Raw genomic sequence first — 25,483 nt, 5'->3', positions numbered from 1 at the left:
CCTCCACTGCCCTCTGTGGCAGGAAATTCCACAAATTCACGACTCTCTGGGTGAAAAAGTTTTTTCTCATCTCAGTCTTAAATGACCTCCGCTTTATTCTAAGACTGTGTGGCCCCTGGTTCTGGACTCGCCCGACAATGGGAACATTTTTCCTGCATCTAGCTTGTCCAGTCCCTTTTATAATTTTATATGTTTCTATAAGAGAATCTTATATGTTTCTATAAGAGAAGTCAGTGGATACATTTAAGGCAGAGATAGATTCTTGATTAGTGCGGGTATCAGGGGTTATGGGGAGAAGGCAGGAGAATGTGGTTAGGAGGGAGAGATAGATCAGCCGTGATTGAATGGGGGAGTAGACTTGATGGGCCGAATGGCCTAATTCTTCTCCTATCACTTATGATCTTATGACCTGCGTGGGTTTTCTCCGAGATCTTCGGTTTCCTCCCACACTCCAAAGACGTACAGGTTTGTAGGTTAATTGGCTTGGTGTAATGGGCTGCTTGGCATAATACTGCTCCGATCATTTTTGAACTTATGATGATCTGGGCCAAGTTCACACCTCTGCGATTTCTTGTGGTGTGGGTCTTGGATGCATTTGATCAGTTTTGGTCTCCTAATCTGAGGAAAGACATTCTTGCCATAGAGGGAGTACAGAGAAGGTTCACCAGACTGATTCCTGGGATGTCAGGACTTTCATATGAAGAAAGACTGGATAGACTCGGCTTGTACTCGCTAGAATTTAGAAGATTGATGGGGGATCTTATAGAAACTTACAAAATTCTTAAGGGGTTGGACAGGCTAGATGCAGGAAGATTGTTCCCGGTGTTGGGGAAGTCCAGAACAAGGGGTCACAGTTTAAGGATAAGAGGGAAGTCTTTTAGGACCGAGATGAGAAAAACATTTTTTTTTCACACACAGAGAGTGGTGAATCTGTGGAATTCTCTGCCACAGAAGGTAGTTGAGGCCAGTTCATTGGCTATATTTAAGAGGGAGTTAGATGTGGCCCTTGTGGCTAAAGGGATCAGGGGGTATGGAGAGAAGGCAGGTACAGGATACTGAGTTGGATGATCAGCCATGATCATATTGAATGGCGGTGCAGGCACGAAGGGCCGAATGGCCTACTCCTGCACCTATTTTCTATGTTTCTATGACTTTTAGATGCCTTCCGAAATGTCCCAGCAAACCCTGTGAGTAAGCGGGCAACTAGGAATGAGGGATAAATGCTAGCCTTGAAGTGATGCTGGAATCTGAAAATTAAATTGTAAAAACATACACGCAGAAAACTAAAGATCGTACTCGACGCAGTAGCTGAATTCTAGTAATTGGGGAACGCAATGTCAACCAATCTCATAAACCCCGCAGGGAACAATTTGAAGTATTGGAGCTCATTTGCTCTGTTAGAAAGTAATGCATTTCAAATTGTTGCATTTTTTACTTCATGTTCTTCCCCACCTCATCCACCTTTTTCCCTGTCCAATTCGCAATTAATTTCAACTCTTTCTTGATCCTTAACGCTCGCCGGATGAGGGGCGGAACGGTGGCACAGCAGTGGAGTTGCTGCCTTAAGGGCCTGTCCCACTGTACGAGTTCACCCAAGAGCTCTCCTGAGTTAAAAAAAAATCAAACTCGTGGTAACATAGAAACATAGAAAATAGGTGCAGGAGTAGAGGCCATTCGGCCCTTCGAGCCTGCACCGCCATTCAATATGATCATGGCTGATCATCCAACTCAGTATCCTGTACCTGCCTTCTCTCCATACCCCCTGATCCCTTTAGCCACAAGGGCCACATCTAACTCCCTCTTAAATATAGCCAATGAACTGGCCTCAACCACCCTCTGTGGCAGAGAATTCCACAGATTCACCACTCTCTGTGTGAAATTTATTTTTCTCATCTCTGTCCTAAAAGATTTCCCCCTTATCCTTAAACTGTGAGCCCTTGTTCTGGACTTCCCCAACATCGCGAACAATCTTCCTGCATCTAGCCTGTCCAACCCCTTAAGAATTCAGACCCCAGTCTGAAGAAGGGTTTCGGCCCGAAACGTCGCCTATTTCCTTCGCTCCATAGATGCTGCTGCACCCGCTGAGTTTCCCCAGCAATTTTGTGTACCTTCGATATTCCAGCATCTGCAGTTCCTTTTTGAACCCTTAAGAATTTTGTAAGTTTCTATAAGATCCCCCCTCAATCTTCTGAATTCTAGCGTGTACAAGCCGGGTCTATCCAGTCTTTCTTCATATGAAAGTCCTGCCATCCCAGGAATCAGTCTGGTGAACCTTCTCTGTACTCCCTCTATGGCAAGAATGTCTTTCCTCAGATTGGGAGACCAAAACTGTACGTAAGCGCGTAGAATGTACGTAGCGGGTACGTCGGAGCTCGGGGACGTCTCTTAGCGGCTCGTAACGCTAACGGCAGGTACTCGGGAAACGCGGTAAGCTCGCGAAGATTTTTCAACACGTTGAAAAATGTCCACGAGAGCCCCGAGTACCTACGAGCGGCCATTACCGTAATTCTCCGAGTTCGAATCAGGGCAAACTCGGGAGAACTTGAATTAGCTCGTACAGTGGGACAGCCCCGTTACAGCGCCAGTGACCCGGGTTCGATCCTGACCACGGGTGCCTGGCTGTGCGGAGTTTGTACGTGCTCCCCGTGACCCTGGAGATTTCAGAATGAATTTCAATTATAGATACCATTGGCGCAGGGGTAGAGATTCTGCCTCACAGCGCCAGAGTACCCGGTTCGATCCTGACTGCGGGCGCTGTCGGTACACAGTTTGTACGTTCTCCCGTGACCTGCGTGGGTTTTCCCCGGGTGCTCCGGTTTCCTCCCACTCTCCCAAACACGTACAGGTTTGTAGGTTAAGAAGGAACTGCAGATGCTGGAAAATCGAAGGTGGACAAAAATGCTGGAGAAACTCAGCGGGTGTGGCAGCATCTATGGAGCGAGGGAAATAGGCAACGTTTCGGGAGACGAAACCCTGAAGGAAATAGGCAACGTTTCGGGAGACGAAACCCTGAAGGAAATAGGCAACGTTTCGGGAGACGAAACCCTGAAGGAAATAGGCAACGTTTCGGGAGACGAAACCCTGAAGGAAATAGGCAACGTTTCGGGAGACGAAACCCTGAAGGAAATAGGCAACGTTTCGGGAGACGAAACCCTGAAGGAAATAGGCAACGTTTCGGGTCGAAACCCTTACGGGTTTCGCCCCGAAACGTTGCCTATTTCCTTCGCTCCATAGATGCTGCTGCACCCGCTGAGTTTCTCCAGCATTTTTAGTCCACCTCAGGTTTGTAGATTAATTGGCTTCAGTAAAATTATACATTATTCTTGCGTCGGGACAGATTTGATAATCATAAGGTTGAAATTCATTCTGAAATACTAAGGAAATGGAATTCTGAAATAATGATATGCTCACAGTTCTATACATTCAAATAATTTTATAGCATTCTGTTCTTCCCAGGAGCGTTGACAGGAGCGATGTGAAATAGTTGCATTTAGTAATTGCGGATGAAGGGTCACTAAACACACAGTTCTTAATCTGGGAATTAAAACGACAATTCTATTGAATTTTCTGCCAATCAATGATATCAAAAATGATATGGTGATCAAATATATTATTAATCGAGTTGAATTCATAGCAGGATAGGTGTTGGAATGTAATGCGGGCTAACAAAGTCGCTGTGGAAGTCATAACTTTCAGCTATCAGATCTGGTTAAGTCCGCTGCTACTGATTTAGACGGTCTAACATCAGGTTCAGGTTGCTGTAATATTATGGGCAAGGTAGGAACTGCATAGTGGCGCAGCGGTAGAGTTGCTGCCTTACAGCGCTTGCAGCGCCGGAGACCCGGGTTCCATCCCGACCACGGGCGCTGTCTGTACGGAGTTTGTACGTTCTCCCCGTGACCCGCGTGGGTTTTCCTCGAGATCTTCGGTTTCCTCCCACACTCAAAAGACGTCCAGGTTTTGTAGGTTAATTGGCTTGGCGTGTGTGTATAGGTTGAAATTCATTCTGAAATACTAATTCTTGTGAATTAACAAGAATTCCACAAAAAAAAGGAAATGCTTGTGGAATTCTGAAATAGTGATATGCTCATAGTTCTACACATTCAAATAATTTTATATCACAGGAGCATTGTGTGTGTAGGGTAGTGTTAGTGTGCGGGGATCGCTGGTCGGGGCAGACTCGGTGGGCCGAAGGGCCTGTTTCCGCGCTGTATCTCTAAACTAAACTAAAATATAGTTGCTGCCTTACTGTTATCCAGGTTTTGCATCCTACACAATTTACAGAAGCCAATTACCCTACGAACCTGCACGTCTGTAGGAGTGTGGGAGGAAACCAGAGCACCTGGAGAAAACCCATGCAGGTCACGGGGAGAACGTACAAAATCCGTACAGGCAGCGCCCGTAGTCAGGATCGAACCCGGGTCTCCGGCGCTGTGAGGCAGCAACTCTACCGCTGCACCACCATATATATATATATTTATTAGTGTATATCTTTGCATAAATAGAACTGGAATTCTTCACAGGAGGGCCGGGGGTGGCTCAGTCATAGAGTGAGTACTGACAGAGATTGGTAAATGTTTGTGTCCTAATATGGGCCTGTCCCACTTAGGAGACTCTTTAGGCGTCTGCCAGGGATTCGTTTTAATGGAATTCACCGGCGACAACCTACGACAGCAAAAATTGTCGGCATTGTCGCCGAAAAATTTTCAACATGTTGAAACATATTTGCGGCAGTCGCTTGTAGTCGCCCAAAATATGGCCCAAGTGGGACAGGCCCCATATGGGAATCAGAGGTGATAGGTGTAGTGTAAGTATCATTATCATCCTTTTATTGTCATCATGCAAAGCAACAATTGTACAGTGCAAAATGAGAAGACGTTTCTCAGGGAATACCGGAGCATCGCACATAAAAACTTAAACATTTCACACATAAAATAAAAACAATCCAGTTCCTGATAAAAACAGTACGAATAGTTAAAAAAGAGCAGGTAAAAACGCAACATTAAAATACAATTTAAAAAACAGTCATAAAATGTCCAGGGCAGCTGATTTAAGTGGCCTGAGCCAGTGCCAGAGTTATTACTCAGTGCCAGTTATTAAATTGTCAGTGCAAAAGCAGCAGAATCAGGTGGAGTGACTGTTTAGCAGCCTCACAGCCTGTGGCAGGAAGCTGTTTAGCAGGTGTAGGTGGCAATTCTACCGCTGCCCATATACGGTGACATTGACACACACCACGGCCAAATGTCAGACTGCATCAAGCTGAAAGAGGTAAGTGCGGAGCACAACATGTGTGGGGTCGTTATGCTCAATAATATCATCGCATGGACTCTGTGGCCACAGTCTAGCTCAGCTTGTTCTCTCTGCTGCGTTCTGGCAATTGCAGGTGTGGCAACTGCATGTGGGAAAGGATTTATCTTAATAAATACTCTATTGATCCCCCCCTCAGGGAAATTCAGATGTCCAGAAGCCCCCAACCAACAAACCCACACACATTCAAAACAAACGCAGACAGAAAATACATAAAATACAATGTGGACACTGCCTGAGAGCAATAAATACTTAATAAATACCAATAATTAACAATTAAAAATTAACAAATGCAAATATGCAGCCTAGCGGTCAGTATTATAAAATCTAATGGCTACAGGGGTGAAGGATCTCCTGAACCGCTCCGTTCTACAGCGCAGGGAGAGGAGCCGCTTGTTGTTCCGAGCGCTCTTTTGACTCTCCAATGCTCCCAATACTTGGAAGCGGACAACTGAGGAAAGAACGACGAGACACCAGGGCACAGGAGAGCGAATAAAATGATGGATCAGATTAAACGATGACTTGGGTGATGAGGGTTTTATTAATGAGTAATTCCTCTCGGAAGCAAAACAGGTCATTGTGTACAAAACAGGTCATTGTGTACAAAACAGGTCACTGTGTACAAAACAGGTCACTGTGTACAAAACAGGTCACTGTGTACAAAACAGGTCACTGTGTACAAAACAGGTCACTGTGTACAAAACAGGTCTCCTTGTCGGTAAAATAATAACATGTACAGCAACTGAGCCCAGGAATTCCACTGGCCACTTTGAATAGTTCTTCCCCCCCCCCCCCCCCCCCCACCCACCCAAGTCTCATTTTCACCCAACAAACAGCCTGTTTCCTTTATCATCATTACTTTATTGGCATATCTTTTATTAATTAGACACTAGACAATACACAATAGACAATAGACAATAGGTGCAGGAGTAGGCCATTTGGCCCTTCGAACCAGCACCGCCATTCAATGTGATCATGGCTGATCATCCCCAATCAGTACCCCGTTCCTGCCTTCTCCCCATATCCCCTGACTCCGCTATTTCTAAGAGCCCTATCTAGCTCTCTCTTGAAAGCATCCTGAGAACCAGCCTCCACCGCCCTCTGAGGCAGAGAATTCCACAGACTCACAACTCTCTGGGTGAAAAAGTGTTTTCCCGCCTCCGTTCTAAATGGCTTACTCCTTATTCTTAAACTGTGGCCTCTGGTTCTGGACTCCCCCAACATCGGGAACATGTTTCCTGCCTCTAGCGTGTCCAACCCCTTAACAATCTTATATGTTTCAATAAGATTCCCTCTCATCCTTCTAAACTCCAGAGTGTACAAGCCCAGCCGCTCCATTCTCTCAGCATATGACAGTCCCGCCATCCCGGGAATTAACCTTGTAAACCTACGCTGCACTCCCTCAATAGCAAGAATGTCCTTCCTCAAATTAGGGGACCAAAACTGCACACAATACTCCAGGTGTGGTCTCACTAGGGCTCTGTACAACTGCAGAAGGACCTCTTTGCTCCTATGTTTGATTCCTCTTATTATAAAGGCCAACATGCCATTCGCTTTCTTCACTGCCTGCTGTACCTGCATGCTTATTCATTAAGGATCCGAAACGTCACCCATTCCTTCTCTCCAAAGATGCTGCTTGTCCCGCTGAGTTGCTCCAGCTTTTTGTGTCTATCTTTGGAATAGCTCCAGTTACTTCTGAGGGAACAGTTTTATACACACACAGATTTCCGGGCTTTTTTTAAACTTGGGTTTAAATCTGTTATTGTCACATAATAACATGAGCTGGTTTTCGTATTTTCCAACCAAAATCAGATGAGTTCAATTTAGTTCATTGTGACGTGCTAACCAGTCAGCAGAAAGACAACACAGGATTACAATCAGTCTGAAGAAGGGTCCCGACCCGTAACATGGCTTATTCTTTCACTCCATAGATGCTGTCTCACCCGCTGAGTTTCTTCAGTTTTTTTGTCTCCCCATAAGATTACAATCGAGCCATTTACAGTCCAATCGAGCCATGTACGGGGATCGCTGGTCAGCGTGGGCTACTTGGAATGTATGAGGATGAGGGGTGATCTTATACAGGTGTATAAAATCATGAGAGGAATAGATCGGGTAGATGCCCAAAGTCTCTTGCCCAGAGTAGGTGAATCGAGGACCACAGGACATAGGTTTAAGGTGAAGGGGAAAGGATGTAATAGGAATTTGAGGGGTAACAAGTGAGTTTATTGTCATGTGTCCCTGTATATAACAAAGGGTGGTGGGTGTATGGAACGAGCTGCCAGCGGAGGTAGTTAAGGCTGGGACTATCGCAATGTTTAAGAAACAGTTAGACAGGTTTGGACAGGTTTGGAGGGATGTGGACCAAACGCAGGCAGGTAGGACTAGTGTAGCTGGGACATGTTGGCCGGTGTGGGCAAGTTGGGCCGAAGGGCCTGTTTCCACACTGTATCACTAGTGTAGCTGGGACATGTTGGGCGGTGTGGGCAAGTTGGGCCGAAGGGCCTGTTTCCACACTGTATCACTAGTGTAGCTGGGACATGTTGGCCGGTGTGGGCAAGTCGGGCCGAAGGGCCTGTTTCCACACTGTATCACTAGTGTAGCTGGGACATGTTGGGCGGTGTGGGCAAGTTGGGCCGAAGGGCCTGTTTCCACACTGTATCACTCTGTGACTCTATGACACTGGTGGAGAGAATGAGAGCAGAGTGAATGAAACCAACGGAATATTGCTCCCGATACCACGATTAATTTATGGAGCCATCTCGGGCACCAGAGTCTTTTATGAACTGCATTAAAGACAGATAAATGGATTCGAAAGGCAGGCAAAGACGGGTGTGATTGTCCAAGAAAAAGAATCAACCTTCAAAGAGAATTCAAGACATCACAATTACAAATGATCTTAGGGTTTATGCGCTGAGGAAACTCTCAGTGAGTTACACGTCTATGATCCAGTTTCAAGGAGCGGGTGATCTATTAATGAGCAAGGCTGACTAATTCCAGGACAACCTCGGAATTCTAAAACTGGAGCAAGAGTTCTTTGCTTAGTTTTTTCGTTTTAGAGAAACTTTAGAGGCCCTTCAGCCCACCGAGTCCGCACCTGTTCTCACTGCTTCTATGTTCTCCCACTTCCTCATCCACTCCTCCAAACCTGCAAACCCGCAACTCTTTGGGACTGTGGGAGACAACCCATGCGGTGGCACAGGGAGAATGTGCAGACTCCACACAGACAGCACCCGAGGTCAGCATCGAACCCGGGTCTCTGGCACTGCCAGGCAGCAGCTCTACCCGCTGCGCCACCGTGCCACCCTCCAAGAACAGGTGCAGAGAATATTTTTGGTTTAAGAAGGAACTGCAAATGCTGGAAAATCGAAGGTAGACAAAAATGCTGGAGAAACTCAGCGGGTGAGGCAGCATCTATGGAGCGAAGGAAATAGGCAACGTTTCGGGCTGAAACCCTTCTTCAGAGAAGCTTTTAGTTTGGTTTTAGAGATACAGCGTGGAAACAGGCCATTCGGCCCACCAAGTCCGCTCCGACCAGCGATCCCCACACATTAACACTACCCTACACACACCAGGGACAATTTTACATTCATACCAAGCCAATTAACCTACAAACTTGTACGTCTTTGGAGTGTGGGGGGGAACCGAAGCTCTCGGAGAAAAGCACAAGCAGGTCACGGGGTGAACGTGCAAACTCCGTACAGACAGCACTCATAGTCGGGATCGAACGTGGGACTCCGGAGCTGTAAGGCAGTAACTCTACCACCGTGCCACCCAAGATTTATGAGGGAGTTGCCAGGACTCCATGGCCTGAGCTAGAGGCTGCAGTAGATTGGGTAAAATCTCTTAAGAGTGAATAGAATCAAATGAAGTTCACAAGAGTAGGGTCAATCTCAGACTCCATCCACCCACATGGTACGAATGGGGCGGCACGGTGGCGCAGTGGTAGAGTTGCTGCCTCACAGCGCCAGAGTCCTGGGTTCGATCCTGACTATGAGTGCTGTCTATACGGAGTTTGCACGATCTCTCCATGACCGCGTGGGTTTTCTCCGGGTGCTCCGGTTTCCTCCCACAATCCAAAGGCGTGCAGGTTTGCAGGTTAATTGGCCTCCGTGAAAAATATAAATTGTCCCATGGTGCGTGGAGGGATAGGGCTAGTATCACTGATCAGCACGGACCCGGTGGGCCGAAGGGCCTGTTTCCGTGCTGTATCTCAACGACAAAACGACACAAAATTTGTTGGTGCAGAGGGAGGATCAGGGGATATAACCAGTGGAGAGGAAATCTAATAAACCCAGCCGATGGAATTAATGAAATTGAAGTTTACGCAACTCTTTAAGCAGAGCATGAAATTATATTCATCAGATAGCAATGCGGTTGCTCAAATGGAAGGTACAGGGAACAACTGCTCATTAAGCATCCTCACTGCCTTGCTTAATGTGTTGTCTTGTGTTGTACAGAAGCCCTTAGAGGTCCTGATCCCTCACTGGCCGACAGTGACATGACTTGTCCCATTCTCAGGAAGAGAGATGAGGGGTGTAGAGAATTATTCCCGTCACGCGGGGGAACGGAGGACTTAACCGTGGGAGGCAGTGTGAAGCTGAGACGCTGAAGATATTGTGTAGGAAGGAACTGCAGATGCTGGTTTGAACCTAGAACGAAGATAGATGCAAAAAGCTGGAGTAACTCAGCGGGACAGGCAGCATCTCTGGAGAGAAGGAATGGGTGACGTTTCGGGTCGAGACTCTTCTTCAGACTGGTTAGGGAAAAGGGAAACGAGAGATATATACGATGATGTGGAGAGATAATGCAAAAATGTGGAAAGATATGCAAAAATGTAAGGCTGCCTGACTCGCCTGACAGCCCAGACGGGTCAGGCAGCATCTCTGGAGAACATGGATAGGTGACGTCTTGGGTCAGACTGAAGAGTGGTCCCAACTCAAGTGTCAAAAGTGTTTTATCGTCATGTGTCCCAGATAGAACAATGACATTCTTACTTGCAGCAGCACAACTAAATATGTAAACATAATACATTGTATATAATATAGTCAAGTCAAGGGGTCTGAAGAAGGGTTTCGGCCCAAAACGTTGCCTATTTCCTTCGCTCCATAGATGCTGCTGCACCCGCTGAGTTTCTCCAGCATTTTTGTCTACCTTCGATTTTCCAGCATCAGCAGTTCCTTCTTGAACACTAGTCAAATCAAGTTTTAGTGTAAATAGCAGTGAAAGTGACGAATACAACTTGACTATATTGTATATATAATAAACGAGAAGAAAAGTACAGTGTGTGTATATATATGCAGTACACATACTCACATATACATATACACTCTATACATACACAAGCATATATACATGTATATATATGTGAGTGCGTGCGTGCATATATATGTAAGTATATATATATATTATTTACATATACATATATATATTTAAACTACATATATATATACACTCGAAATATCGCCTCTCCTATCGCTCCAGAAATGCTGCCTGACCCACCGAGTTACTCCAGACATTTGTGTCTAAAGGGACTGTCCCACTTTCCCGACCTAATTCATGATCTTTTTAACTCGTGGACATTTTTCATCAGGCTAGAAAAAACGCCGCGACCTGCTTGATGCCACGTGTACCTACGACTAGCGTCACGGCGTGCTACGGCCTCTTGACGACCACGAGTCAAGGGCAAACTTGGCAGAAGTCGTGAATTCGGTCGTGAAAGTCCTTAAATTTGGTATAAACCAGAAACTGCTCTTCATTTTAATTCCATCACGGTGAGAAAAGTTGATGAGCATATTTTAGTATTAGCGTTGAGACAGTGCCTTGCACTGAAAATAATTGAGCAGAAATATTCTGTACTGTAGCATGTGTGTGAGGTGAGGAGCGTGCGTGTCAGACCTCAATGCTAAGGTTGAAGACTGCATGGTGGAGTTCAAATCTAGCGTGACTATAAGATCCATTTATTTCCAGGAATACAAGAATTAATTCTCAGCCTGTGACGTTATACACACCTTACTGTCGGGGAAGTGCCTTCAGTCTTAAGTTACTTAAAATCTTAAGACCGACACAAAATGCTGGAGTAACTCAGCGGGCCAGGCAGCATCTCTGGAGAACATGGATGGGTGACGTTTCAGATTGGAAAGAAAGGTCTCGATTGGAAACGTCACACACCTGTATACTTTTTCTCCGGAGATGCTGCTTGGCCCGCTTGAGTTATTCCAGCATGTTGTGTCTTTCCTTGGGGTAACCCAGCATCTGCAGTTCCTTTTTATTACATCCTATTTTGAGCCATTCTTTTTAAATTAAACGTCATCCCTCTAAAGCCGGCAGCTCCATCCCAAAAAGAAAGCTTTTTATAACAACGCCTTGTGTTCAGAAGGGTCTTGCCCCTTCACTGACCCCCCAATACCACCACAAATCACCACAGGTCTGGGGATTTTCATTATTTATCAGGCTCTGGGATAAATGGCACACTCCCAGTTATCAAACTAGGTTCTTGGCTGCTTGCCAGCATGTAACAGCTTTCTGGCTGATCTTTGCTGGTGGGAAGAGATAAAGCCACCAACCCCGGCCTCTCTCCTGCCGATACTGGCATTAAAGCCATTGATCCCAGCTATAAAACCCACAGATAAAGTCTGCAAAAAATCTGAAATTCTTTAGGCTTTAGAGATGCAGCGTGGAAACAGCGTGGCCCTTCGGCCCATCGAGTCAATGCCGACCAGCGATCAACCACACAATTGGGACAATTTACAATTTCACCCAAGTCAGTTCAACTTTTCATTTGAAATTTGGTTGTGAAAGGCGTCGAGAGCTATTGAAGGCTCTTCCATTCATTCCTCTTGGCAACAAAGATGTGACAGGTGTGTTTACTTGAATTAGGCAAACTACATTTTCTATACTTTAGAATCTAAAGAAACAGCGTGGAAACAGGCCCTTCGGCCAACCGAGTCTATCCTGACCAGCGATCACCCCGCACAATAGACAATAGACAATAGGTGCAGGAGTAGGCCATTCGGCCCTTCGAGCCAGCACCGCCATTCAATGTGATCATGGCTGATCATCCCCAATCAGTACCCCGTTCCTGCCTTCTCCCCATATCCCCTGACTCCGCTATCTTTAAGAGCCCTATCTAGCTCTCTCTTGAAAGCATCCAGAGAACCTGCCTCCACCGCCCTCTAAGGCAGAGAATTCCACAGCCTCACCACTCTCTGTGAAAAAGTGTTTCCTCGTCTCCGTTCTAAATGGCTTACTCCTTATTCTTAAACTGTGTGTGGCCCCTGGTTCTGGATTCCCCCAACATCGGGAACATGTTTCCTGCCTCTAGCGTGTCCAAGCCCTTAACAATCTTATATGTTTCAATGAGATATCCTCTCATCCTTCTAAATTCCAGAGTGTACAAGCCCAGCTGCTCCATTCTCTCAGCATATGACAGTCCCGCCATCCTGGGAATTAACCTTGTAAACCTACGCTGCACTCCCTCAATAGCAAGAATACACTAGCACTATCCTGCACACTAGGGACAATTTTACAACTTACCAGTGAACCTACAAGCCTGTACGTCTTTGGAGTGTGGGAGGAAACTGAAGCTCCTGGAGAAATCCCATGCAGGTCAAGGTGAGAACGTGCAAACTCCCTACAGACAGCACCTCAGTCGGGATCGAACCCGGGTCTCTGGCGCTGTAAGACAGCAACTCTACCGCTGCGCCACCCTTTGAAGCAACATCAAGCCGGTGTGTTGAAGACACTGAGCACTCTGCCTACCTGTAGATGCAACATGTTTTTAAAAGCATTTCTCTTCCTTGATCTCAATCCAACTTCATTCCAGGAAATCGATGGAATTGAAAGTGGATGTTGGCACTGCCTCCTAGATCACCATCTGCTTCAACTAGTTCCCATCCAGTCTCATTCATTCTAGTCCAGCTCACTTTGTTCAGAGGCCTGAATGGAAATAACCAGCAAGGAATCACTGACAATAATAATCACAATCACAAAGTCAAGTCATATTTGTCACGTACACAATGAAGTGCAGTGAAATGAATTTGTCAGCAGCGGTACAATAAAAAAGAACACACAATTCACAATAAGAATTTAACACAAGCATCCACCACAGCATTCATCACTGTGGCGGTAGGCACAACGTTCGGCCAGTTCTCCTCCATTTTCCCCCGTGGTCGGGACCTCAACCCTCCCCAGTCGCCACTGCGGGCGTCCAGATGAGCAGACAAGGTAAGTCCTGAATCCTGAGACTTGAGTCCTGAAAGGCGTGTTGTACGTCACCTTAGGATGAAGTTTAAGGATTAGGGGGAAGTCTTTTAGGACCGAGATGAGAAAAACATTTTTGTTTCACACACAGAGAGTGGTGAATCTGTGGAATTCTCTGCCACAGAAGGTAGTTGAGGCCACAGTTCATTGGCTATATTTAAGAGGGAGTTAGATGTGGCCCTTGTGGCTAAAGGGATCAGGGGGTATGGAGAGAAGGCAGGGATGGGATACTGAGTTGGATGATCAGCCATGATCATATTGAATGACGGTGCAGGCTCGAAGGGCCGAATGGCCTACTCCTGCACCTATTTTCTATGTTTCTATGAAATGATGAGCTGTTCAATTTCTTCTCCTCTGCCACAGTTGGCATGGTGATGGACCACAGTAAAGAACCGAGTTGTGTTTACTTCGGTTTGGTTTGGTTTAGTTTAGTTTAGAGATACAGAGATGGAGCGGAAACAGGCCTGACGGGCCGAATGGCCTAATTCTGCTCCTATCACGTGTGACCTTATCAACTAAACTCTCGGTCATCTAGGCTGAAAAATCCAAATAACAAGATGGATGTTTTCAACCACTTGAAACTCCAGAGCAGGTTTTCTATAGAGCAATATTCTGACTGTGAACACAGGAGTTTATCGAGCAAGAATCGATTCCAAATCTCATGGGGGGGGATTTTAGTGCAGATGAACAAAACACAGCTCAAAGGTGAAGCTTTTAGAACGTGTCAGAGAGATAGAAAGAGGAAAGAGGGGAGAGGAACGAAGGAGAGAAGACAGGATAAAATAGAGAGATAAACGAGGGAGAGAGGTCAGAAAGAGTGCATGAGATAATTTGGGTGACGCTCAAGGAATGTTTAGTTTAGAGATACAGCGCTGAAACAGGCCCTTCGGCCCATCAAGTCCACACCGACCAGCGATCCCTGCACACTGACACTATCCTACACACACTAGGGACAATTTTCACCCAAGATAATTAACCTACAAACCCGCACGTCTTTGGAGTGCGGGAGGAAACCCGGAGCGCCCGGAGAAAACCCACGCAGGTCACGGGGAGAACGTACAAACTCCACACAGACAGCACCCATAGTCGGGATCGAAGCCGGGTCTCTGGCGCTGTGAGGCAGCAACTCTACCGCTGTGCCACCGTGACGCATATTTGGTTGCATTTTGCATTGGATTCACGCAGGCCTGGTAGATTTATTTGTGATATGACATTTTCACGTAGGAAGAAATAGAACAGAAATCTTGAACAGAAGATATTTGAACAGAAGTCTCCATGTAAAACAGGGCAGGAAATGTCTAGCAAATACGTTTAGTTAAAAAAATAAAATAAAAAATAAAGATTGCCAGGACTAGAGGGTGTGAGCTATCGGCAGAGGTTGAGTAGGCTGGGACTCTATTCCTTTGAGCGCAGGAGGATCAGGGGTGCTTTTATTCAGGTGTATAAGATCATTAGAGGAATCGATCGGGTAGATACACAGAGTCTCTTGCCCAGAGAAGGGGAATCGAGGACCAGAGGACACAGGTTTAAGGTGAACGGGGAAAGATTTAATAGGAATCTGAGGGAATACTTTTTCACACCAAGGGTGGTGGGCGTATGGAACAAGCTGCCGGAGGAGGTAGTTGAGGCTGGGACTATCCCAACATTTAAGAAACAGTTAGACAGATACATGGATAGCACAGGTTTGGAGGGATAGAAACATAGAAAATAGGTGCAGGAGTAGGCCATTCGGCCCTTCGAGCCTGCACCGCCATTCAATATGATCATGGCTGATCATCCAACTCAGTATCCTGTACCTGCAATCTCTCCATACCCCCTGATCCCTTTAGCCACAAGGGCCACATCTAACTCCCTCTTAAATATAGCCAATAAACTGTGGCCTCAACTACCTTCTGTGGCAGAGAACGCAAGCATATGGACCAAACGCAGGCAGGTGGGACTAGTGTAGCTGGGACATGTTGGCCGGTATGGGCAAGTTGGGCCGAAGGGCCTGTTTCCATACTGTGACTATAACACTGCACTGGAGTTTTTTAGATTCAGGCCAAGGCATGTTTGTGTTGTTCCTATATCTTATTACATCTGTACAGCTAACAGAAGCCCATGGGTGAAATGAAAGTCTTATTTCAGTTCAGTAACAGAAATGAACAAGTAATGAGAATTCTCTGAATCAATGATAGGATTGATCTATTTTTAAATTACATTCAAAAAGGCCATGTGGCGAAACTCAGATGGCCAGGGACTGTATCCTTGCATCTGCTTCTGATAACTGACAGAAACAATACAAGCTAACATTCATAACTGTCAGACAACATCAACGCTAGACCAAACTCAAAATGTCTTTTCATTTAAAACCATCAATAAAGTCAAAGAACAAAGTCAACATTAGGCTATCCCTTTACCTCCCCCCTCGACTCCATCCAAGCACCCAAACAGTCTTTCCAGGTGAGGCAGAGGTTCACTTGCACCTCCTCCAACCTCCTATATACCTTTAAAGGGGTTGGACAGGCTAGATGCAGGAAGATTGTCCTGGGATCTCAGGACTTTCATATGAAGAAAGACTGGATAGACTCGGCTTGTACTCGCTAGAATTTAGTAGATTGAGGGGGGATCTTGTAGAAACGTACAAAATTCTTATAGGGTTGGACAGGCTAGATGCAGGAAGATTGTTCCCGATGTCGGGGAAGTCCAGAACAAGGGGTCACAGTTTAAGGATAAGGGGGAAATCTTTTAGGACCAAGATGAGAAAAACATTTTTCACACAGAGAGTGGTGAATCTGTGGAATTCTCTGCCACAGAAGGTAGTTGAGGCCACAGTTCATTGGCTATATTTAAGAGGGAGTTAGATGTGGCCCTTGTGGCTAAAGGGATCAGGGGGTATGGAGAGAAGGCAGATACAGGATACTGAGTTGGATGATCAGCCATGATCATATTGAATGGCAGTGCAGGCTCGAAGGGCCGAATGGCCTACTCCTGCACCTATTGTCTATGTTTCTATGTTTCTATCTACTGTATCCACTGTTCCAGGTGTCAACTTCTCTACATCGGCGAGACCAAGCGCAGGCTCGACGATCCATTCGCTGAACATCTCTGCTCAGTCCGTTTTAACCTACCTGATCTCCCGGTGGCCCAGCACTTCAACTCCCCCTCCCATTCCCAATCTGACCTTCCTGTCCTGGGCCTCCTCGACTGTCAGAGTGAGGCCCACCGCAAATTGGAGGAGCAGCACCTCATATTTCGCTTGGGCATCTTACACCCCAGTGGTATGAACATTGACTTCTCCAATTTCAGGTAGTCCCTGCTTTCTCCCTCCTTTCCCTCCCCTTCCCAGCTTCAAGTAACCCTTGCTTTCCCTCTCTCCATCCCCTCCCTATTCCCAGTTCTCCCACCAGTCTTACTGTCTCCGACTACATTCTATCTTTGTCCCACCCCCTCCCCTGACATCAGTCTGAAGAAGGGTCTCGACCCGAAACGTCACCCATTCCTTCTCTCCAGAGATGCTGCCTGTCCCGCTGAGTTACTCCAGCATTTTGAGTCTACCTTAAAGTCAATATTAAAGTCAATGATGAGAAAGACTTTGCGATGGACCTGAACGAATATTTCAGACGAGTTAATGAAGTCAGGCTGGAGATATCAGCATTGGTTGATTGCTGAGTTTAGTTTGACCCCACTGGCCTGCTCACTGAAACCTTTGCACAAATTCCCAGCATTGAGAAAAAAATCAGACAAGGGAACCATGGAATAAAAGGAATACCATTTTACCTTCAATGTCCAGTGGAGTTAGAAGATGCTGGGACAGGTACAGGGATAGGGAAGGTTTAGTGGGATAGGGGTGTGTGTGGGTCCAATCACTGGTAGCGTGTGTGTGTGTGTGGGTGTGTGTGTGCGTGTAGCTGTGTACGTGTGTGTGTGTGTACGTGTGTGTGTGTGCGTATGTGAGTGCGTGTAGCTGTGTACGTGTGTGTGTGCGTACGTGTGTCTGCTTGTGTGTGTGTGTGTGTGTGTGTGTGTGTGGGTGTGTGTGTGTGCGTGTAGCTGTGTACGTGTGTGTGCGTACGTGTGTGTGTACGTGTGTGTGCGTATGTCAGTGCGTGTAGCTGTGTATGTGTGTGTGCGTGTGTGTGTGCATACGTGTGTGTGTGCATACGTGTGTGTCTGCTTGTGTGTGTGTGTGTGTGTGTGTGTGTGTGTGTGTGTGTAGGTGTGTGTGAGGGGGGACAGTGTGGAGGGAACTTCACTCTGAGCGTGTGTCTGACCCCGGGAATTGTGTAAGGGGAGGAGTGTAAGAGGGGGGAGAGTGAGGGAAGGAGGGAGAGAGGAATAGAGAGAGAGTGGGAGAGGGGGGGAGAGGGAGGGACAGAAGGCAAGGGGGAGGGAGTGGGGAGAGAGAGGGGGACAGAGAGATAGTGGGGAGAGAGTAGAGGGGGAGAGAGATTGAGAGGTAGAAGAGGGGGAGAGAGAAGGGGGAGGAGAGAGAGAAGACTAATGTGCTGCCCCAGCTGCACCCCCAGCATCATGCAGAGACAGGTCTGTGTCCCCCTGTGTGTGTGTGTGTGTCTATCTCTCTCTCTGTGTCTCTGTGTCCCTGTCTCTCCCTGTGTGTCCCCCTGTGTGTGTGTCTGTGTCCCCGCTCCTCCTCCCCCGGGTGCGGACGGGACAGGACGGGGCGGGCCCCGTCTCTAGGCCCGGGACACGTGGTGTGATCACCCGCCCCCTCCCCCCGCCCCCCGGGTAGAGAGAGAGAGGTCAGTGGAGTCGTCACCCCCCCCCTCACACACTCCCTCCCTCTCCCCTTCCTCTCTCTTTCCTCCTTCTCTCTCTCTCTCTCTCCCCTCTTCTCTCTCACTCCCCCTTCTCTCTCTCTCCCCCCCTTCTCTCTCTCTCCCCCTCCTCTCTCTCTCCCCCATCTCTCTCTCTCCCCCCCCCCTTCTCTCTCTCTCCCCCTTCTCTCTCTTTCCTCTCTCCTCTCCCTCCCCCCTCCCTTCTCTCTAACTCTCCCCCTTCCTCTCTCCTCTCCCCCCCCTTCTCAATTTTAGTTTCAATTTAAAAACTTTATAGGCATGATAAAAAACATTGTTGTATTGCCAAAGTATAAAACATGACATACATATTTTAAATGCATCAGTATAAATACAAGTATACAGTGTATGGATAGGTATGTCCATGTACATAAACTTGCAATAGGCCTATAGCCCTTTATTGATGCTACACGTTCTTGCAGCTGTAAGCAGTACAACACAATAGCAAGTTTAGCCATTCAATATTAATTTCTTAGTGTTAGTTAATGTCAATTAGTGTGTGCTAATTCTCTCTCTCTCCCCTCTCTTTCCTTCTCTCTGTCCCCTTCTCACTTCCCCCCCCCCCCCTTATTTCTCTCCCCTCTCTTTCCTCTTCCCTCTCCCCTTCTCTCTCTCCCCCTCTCCCTCTCTCTCCCCCTCTCTCCTCTCTTCCACCCCCTCTCCCTTCTCTCTCCCCCCCCTTATTTCTCTCCCCTCTCTTTCCTCTTCCCTCTCTCTCTCTCTCCCCCTTCTCTCTCTCCCTCTCTCCCCCTCTCTCCTACCCCTCTCCCTTCTCTCTCCCCCCCTTATTTCTCTCTCCCCCTCTTCCTCCCACTATCCCTTACTCCCCCACTCCCTTCTCTCTCTCCCCCTCCCTTATTTCTCTCTCCCCTCTTCTCTCTCTCCTCCCCCTCCCTTGCTTTCCCCCTCTCTATTTTAGCAACAGTGATCTGTTAACAACTGTGTAAGTTTTGAGTAGTGTTGAGACTGGATTTTGCGGGCTATTATTGAATTGGAGTAAAGCAGGCAAACCCCTTGTCAATACCAAAACTCCACTCTATGATCTTTGGCTAATACAGACATCTTTAAGGAGGAAGGTAGACAAAAATGTTGGAGAAACTCAGCGGGTGAAGCAGCATATATGGAGCGAAGGAAATAGGCAACGTTTCGGGCCGAAACCCTTCTTCAGACAATTCTTTAAGGAGGATGTGTTGGGAAGGAACTGCAGATGCTGGTTTAAACCGAAGATAGACACAAAATGCTGGAGTAACTCAGCGGGATGGGCAGCATCTCTGGAGAGAAGGAATGGGCGACGTTTCGGGTCGAGACCCTTCTTCAGACCGAGACTCTGGGGAGAGGGAGTCACACAGAGATAAGGAACCGTAAGGTGTGAAAACGAGACATCAAAAGAGATGGGGGAAACAAGGAAAAAGTGGAATAGATCATTGTTAGCTCAGAGAAGGTGACCACAAAGCAAACAGATAAACGTGGGAGAGAAACATGGAAAATAGATGCAGGAGTAGGCCATTCGGCCCTTCGAGCCTGCACCGCCATTCAATATGATCGTGGCTTTCTCTCTCTTTCTGTCTCTCTGTGACTCTCGGTCTCTGTGTCTCTCTTTGTCTCTCTATGTCTCTCTCTCTCTCTCTTTCTGTCCCTCTCTCTGTGACTCTCTCTGTCTCTGTCTGTGACTATCTGTGTTTCTGTCTCTGTGTCTCTCTGTCTCTCTGTCTCTCTCTTTCTGTCTCTGTCTGTGACTCTCTGTCTCTCTCTCTGTCTCTCTCTGTGACTGTGTCTCTCTGTTTTTCTGTCTATGACCACTTTTTCTCTGTCTCTGTGTCTCTTTGTCTCTCTCTCTGCCTATCTCTCTCCCTCTGTCTGTTTCTCTTTCTCTATCTGTCTCTTTCTCTCTCTTTCGGTGCTAGCCCCCCCCCCCCCCCTCCTTCTCATCAGTATTATTTATAGTTATTATATAATTTACAGTTAAGCTCTATTCACCAGAATTTACCACGTGTCAATCTTTTGCACCTAAACAATTATCTGTATATATGTATATATAACTCGGCTTGTACACGCTAGAATTTAGAAGATTGAGGGGGGGATCTTATAGAAACTTACAAAATTCTTAAGGGGTTGGACAGGCTAGATGCAGGAAGTTTGTTCCTGATGTTAGGGAAGTCCAGAACAAGGGGCCACACACAGTTTAAGGATAAGAGGGAAGTCTTTTAGGACCGAGATGAGGAAAAACTTTTTCACACAGAGAGTGGTGAATCTGTGGAATTCTCTGCCACAGAAGGTAGTTGAGGCCACAGTTCATTGGCTATATTTAAGAAGGAGTTAGATGTGGCCCTTGTGGCTAAAGGGATCAGGGGGTATGGAGAGAAGGCAGGTACAGGATACTGAGTTGGATGATCAGCCATGATCATATTGAATGGCGGTGCAGGCTCGAAGGGCCGAATGGCCTACTCCTGCACCTATTGTCTATGTTTCTATGTACATAGACCAATATATCCTCATTTGTATATATTGTTTTAATCAGCATTTTACTACTCTGATTAGATGCTGAACTGCATTTCATTGTAGCTGTACTTATACTTGTGCAATGGTAATAACGTTGAATCTCATCTAATCTCTCTGTCACTATTTCTCTATCTGTCTATTTCTCTTACTCTCTCTTTCCCCTTTCTCTCTCATCCCCTCTCTCCCAGTTCTGATCCACATCCAGGCCTCATATCCAGGCCCTCGCCTGGCCCAGCTCCCCCAGAGACCTGGCAAGCTGCACCGGCCACAACAACTCACTCTAGCCCCAGGCTTCAGCCTGCACTCAGGCCCCAGCCCAGAGGTGGAGGAAGGAACTGCAGATGCTGGTTTACACTGAAGATAAGACACAAAGTGCTGGAGTAACTCAGCCTGACAGGCAGCATCTGTGGAGAGAAGGAGTTGGCGGCGTTTCGGGTCGAGACCCTTCCTCAGACGAAAGGGTCTCGACCTGAAACGTCACCTAAATATATTTTCTCCAGAGATACTACCTGTCCCGCTGAGTTCACAAGTTATAGGAGTAGAATTAGGCCATTCGGCCCATCGAGTCTACTCCGCCATTCATTCATGGCTGGTCTCTGCCTCCTATCCCATTCTACTGCCTTCTCCTCATAACCCTCGACACCCGTTCTAATCAAGATTTGTCTATCCCAGCCTTAAAAAATATCCACTGACTTGGCCTCCACAGCCCTCTGTGGCAATGAGTTCCACTAAAGAAGTTTCTCCTCACCTCCTTTCTAAAAGTGCTCTTTAATTCTGGGGCTGTGCCCTCTGGTCCTAGACTCTCCCACCAGTGGAAGCATCCTCTCCACATCCACTCTCTCTGCCTTTCATTATTCTGTAAGTTACAATGAGGTCCCCCCTCAACCTAGTGTGTGTGGGATAGTGTTAGTGTGCGGGGATCGCTGGTCGGTGCAGACTCGGTGGGCCGAAGGGCCTGTTTCCGCGCTGTATCTCTAAACTAAACTAAAACTGTGCTTCACTGTTCTGTGTTTTATGTCCTTGACTGACATTGGATCTCTCTCCCTCTCCCTCTCCCACCCCCTCTCCCTCTCCCACCCCCTCTCCCTCCCCCTCTCCCACCCCCTCTCCCACCCCCTCTCCCACCCCCTCTCCCTCTCCCTCTCCCACCCCCTCTCCCTCTCCCTCTCCCTCTCCCCCAGCATGAGTGATTCGCTGAGGCAACTGATGGAGGATGTCCAGTGCAAGTTCTCTCTGACCGAGCGTCTGGTCCGAGCCATCTCCCTCCGCGGACCCCCCCGGGACAGTGTGGAGGAACTGGTTCGACGGGTGAGTGGGGGGCAAAGTGACAGAGGTGGGCTGTCTGTGTGTCTGTCTGTCTGTCTGTCTGCGTTTGTACTAATGTACACCTGTGTGTGTGTACATGTGTACATGTTTGTATACGTGTGTGTGCACGTGTGTGTGTACGTGTGTGTGTACGCGTTTGTGCACATGTTTGTGTGTGTGCTTGTATGGGTACGCCTGTTTCCGTGTGTGTCGAGTTCCCCATGTGTGTGTGTGAGTACGTGCGTACATGTTTGTATACGTGTGTGTGTATATGTGCGTATGTGTACATGTGTGTGTATGTGTACATGTGTGTATACGTGTGTGTGTGTGTGCGCGTGTGCACGTCTGTTTCCGTGTGTGTTCATGGAATCTCCCGTGTGGGGAGGGGTGGGTGTTCCGTGCCGTGACCCGCTGGTTTTTGACCCCCCCCCTCTCCCTCCCCCGGGTGACAGGGAGCGGACGTTAACGGCAGCCACGGGACGCTGAAGCCTCTCCACTGCGCCTGCATGATGTCCAACACACACTGTGTACAACTACTGCTGCTCAACGGGGCACAGGTGAGGCAGGAGGAGAGGGGGAGGGGGGGGGGGGGTGAGGGATGGGGGGAGAGATGGAGAGAGGGAGGGATGGAGGGAGTGGGGCAGAAGAGGGAGCAAAGCTTCACACGTTCAGGAGCGGCTCCCCAAGGTACTTACCTGCGTTTGACTCATTGTCCCCCCCTCAGTAGGGTGGGGAGGGAACGTTGCAGCCTGCAGTACACGGGTAACCCCTCTCTCCCTCTCTCCCTCCGCTCCCTCCTCTCCACTCTCTCTCCCCCTCTATCTCTCCCCCTCTCTCTCTCCCCCCTTCCTCTCTCCCCCCTCTATTTCTCCCCCTCCATCTCTCCCCCTCTAACTCTCCCCCTCTCTCTCCCACTCTCTCCCCTATCCCTATCTCACTATCTCTCTATCTCACTCTTCCCACTCTCCCCCCTCTATCTCCCCCCCCTTCCTCTCTCCCCCTCTCTCTCCCCTTTATCTCCCCCCTCTATCTCTCCCCCCCTCCACCTATCCCCCCTCTCTCTCCCTCCCTTCCACTCTCCCCCCTCTCTCTCCCCCTCTATCTCCCCCTCTAACTCTCCCCCCTCTAACTCTCTCCCCTCTAACTCTCTCCCCTCTAACTCTCCCCCCTCTAACTCTCCCCCTCTAACTCTCCCCCCCTCTCTCTCCCCCTCTAACTCTCTCCCCTCTATCTCTCCCCCCCTCCACCTCTCCCCCCTCCACCTCCCCCCCCTCTCTCTATCCCCCGCCCCCAGGTAGATGGAGTGGACGGGTACCAGCGAGCCCCCCTACACTACGCAGCAGAGAGAGCCCCCCAGTGCGTGGAGGCGTTGCTGGGTTGGGGCGCGGACCCAGATGTCCGTGACGGTAACGGGGCCACTCCGCTACACTGGGCCGCCTTCAGGGGCCGCGGGGAGTGCGTGCGGACCCTGCTGGAGGGGGGGGCCAGCGTGGACCCCCGGGACCACCAGCTCGACACCCCCCTGGGCTGGGCCGCCTCACGCGGGGACCCCCCCATCCTGCGGCTCCTCCTCGACTACGGGGGTGACCCCAGGATCCGTAACCGGGGGGGCCGCACCCCGGTGAGCAGGGGGGTGGGGGCGCTGGCCGGGGGGGGGGACAGACAGGTCTGTCTGGAGCTGCTGGTGCGGGCGGCTGGGGTGGGGGGGGAGGGGGAAGACAGGGAGCCCCCCACCCTCAAGGGTCTCTGCCGCTACGTCCTCAGACACTCTCTCAGCGGCCGCAGGTTTCTCCCCCCAGCCATCCGCTCTCTCCCCCTGCCCCACTCCATGCACGACTACCTCATGCTCAGCTGCTGAGGCCATTCTGGGGCTCTGCCCCTGATACTAGCCCCCCTCCAGCCCCATCACTTTATTCCCCCTCATTCCCCTCGCCCTCTTTTTCCTTCCCCCCTTCCCCCTTTCCCTCCTCATTCTCCCCTCTCCGTCTCCCCCCCCCCCCCCCCTCTCTCCCCCTCAACCTCTTTCCCACTACCACACCCCCCTCACCCTCCCCCCATTCCGCCACCTTTTGTATAATTGATATTTTAGCGTGTGCTCTAGGGACTTTCTCATTACCCCCCCCCCCCCCCCTTCATAGAAACATAGACAATAGGTGCAGGAGTAGGCCAATCGGCCCTTCGAGCCTGCACCGCCATTCAATATGATCATGGCTGATCATCCAACTCTGTATCCTGTACCTGCCTTCTCTCCATACCCCCTGATCCCTTTAGCCCCTTAGCCTTCACTCTTCCTCCTCCCCCTCCCCCGCTTCTTCTCCACCCCCCTTTCCCTCCTCCCCCCCACCCTTCGTCCCCGCCCCCCCCCCCCCCCCCCCACCTTTTGTACAAATGTATTTTTATATGCGTGTGCCGTGGGGACACGCGTGTTCTCCAGGACCTTGGGTCTGGCGTGTGTTCGTGCGTGTGTGTCCCGGGCACTCTGAAGGGTCGCCGTGACGCTGGCGTGTTTCCCGGGCAGTTCCGTGTCGTTCCCGTGACACTGCCGTGTGCGTGTGGCGGAGGGGGGTGCCGTGTGCGAGCGTGTTTCTGTGCCTGCGTGATGTCCACGCCGACAATAAAAGGCTTTACCGTGAGTCTGGGTCATGTGTTGTGGTGTCTCCGGTGGTGGTGGGCGGGGGAGTCATAAGGCCAGAAGTGATAGTAGAATTAGGCCATTCGGCCCATCAAGTCTACTCCACCATTCAATCATGGCTGATCTATCTCTCCGTTATAAACCTCATTCTCCGGGAGGGGGAAGGGTGGGTGGGGGAGGGGGAAGGGGGGGAGGGGGTTTCACAAATCACCAACAGCAAGGCAGAGACAAAGACTGGGCCAATTAACCTACAAACCTGCACGTCTTTGGAGTGTGGGAGGAAACCGGAGCACCCCGGAGAAAACCCACGCAGGTCACGGGGAGAACGTACAAACTCCATACAGACAGCACCCGTAGTCAGGATCGAACCCGGGTCTCCGACACTGTGAGGCAGCTACCGTGACCCCCACTATGATTCCTTGTTTGTACATGTTGATTCGGCCAGCACTTCCCGTGTTGAAAATTGGTGCCAAAAATTAAAAGCATTTGCTGAGAATAAAATTCTCATTATAGACACAAAATGTTGGAGTAACTCAGCGGGACAGGCACCATCTCTGGAGAGAAGGAATGGGTGACGTTTCGTTCAGGACTGCAGAAGGGTCATGGCCCAAAACGTCACCCATTCCTTCTTCCTAGTTCTCCCACCACTCTGACTGTCTCCCTGATTACATTTGTGTCTCTGGTA

General features: G+C 48.8%; 1 protein-coding gene across 4 annotated transcripts; it reads left to right on the top strand.

Moving 5' to 3' along the window:
* Nucleotides 1-428: 428 nt before the first annotated feature.
* asb8 (ankyrin repeat and SOCS box containing 8) lies at nt 429-24,152 on the top strand. 4 transcript variants are annotated; one of them, XM_033014912.1, is made up of 5 exons: nt 18,296-18,308; nt 20,602-20,607; nt 22,043-22,169; nt 22,619-22,723; nt 23,461-24,152. In XM_033014912.1, the coding sequence occupies exons 3-5, from the start codon at nt 22,044-22,046 to the stop codon at nt 24,022-24,024; spliced, it is 795 nt and encodes a 264-aa protein (XP_032870803.1). In that variant the 5' UTR covers nt 18,296-18,308; nt 20,602-20,607; nt 22,043; the 3' UTR covers nt 24,025-24,152. The 4 variants fall into 4 exon arrangements, with proteins under 4 accessions (XP_032870806.1, XP_032870804.1, XP_032870803.1 ...); XM_033014915.1 differs by lacking the exons at nt 18,296-18,308; nt 20,602-20,607 and adding an exon at nt 429-465; XM_033014913.1 differs by lacking the exon at nt 20,602-20,607 and having other exon boundaries at nt 18,264-18,308.
* The last annotated feature ends 1,331 nt before the right edge of the window (nt 24,153-25,483 follow it).

Source organism: Amblyraja radiata, chromosome X (genome assembly GCF_010909765.2).
Source record: "Amblyraja radiata isolate CabotCenter1 chromosome X, sAmbRad1.1.pri, whole genome shotgun sequence".
NCBI lineage: Eukaryota > Metazoa > Chordata > Chondrichthyes > Rajiformes > Rajidae > Amblyraja > Amblyraja radiata.
This window is presented reverse-complemented; position numbering and strand designations above follow the sequence as displayed.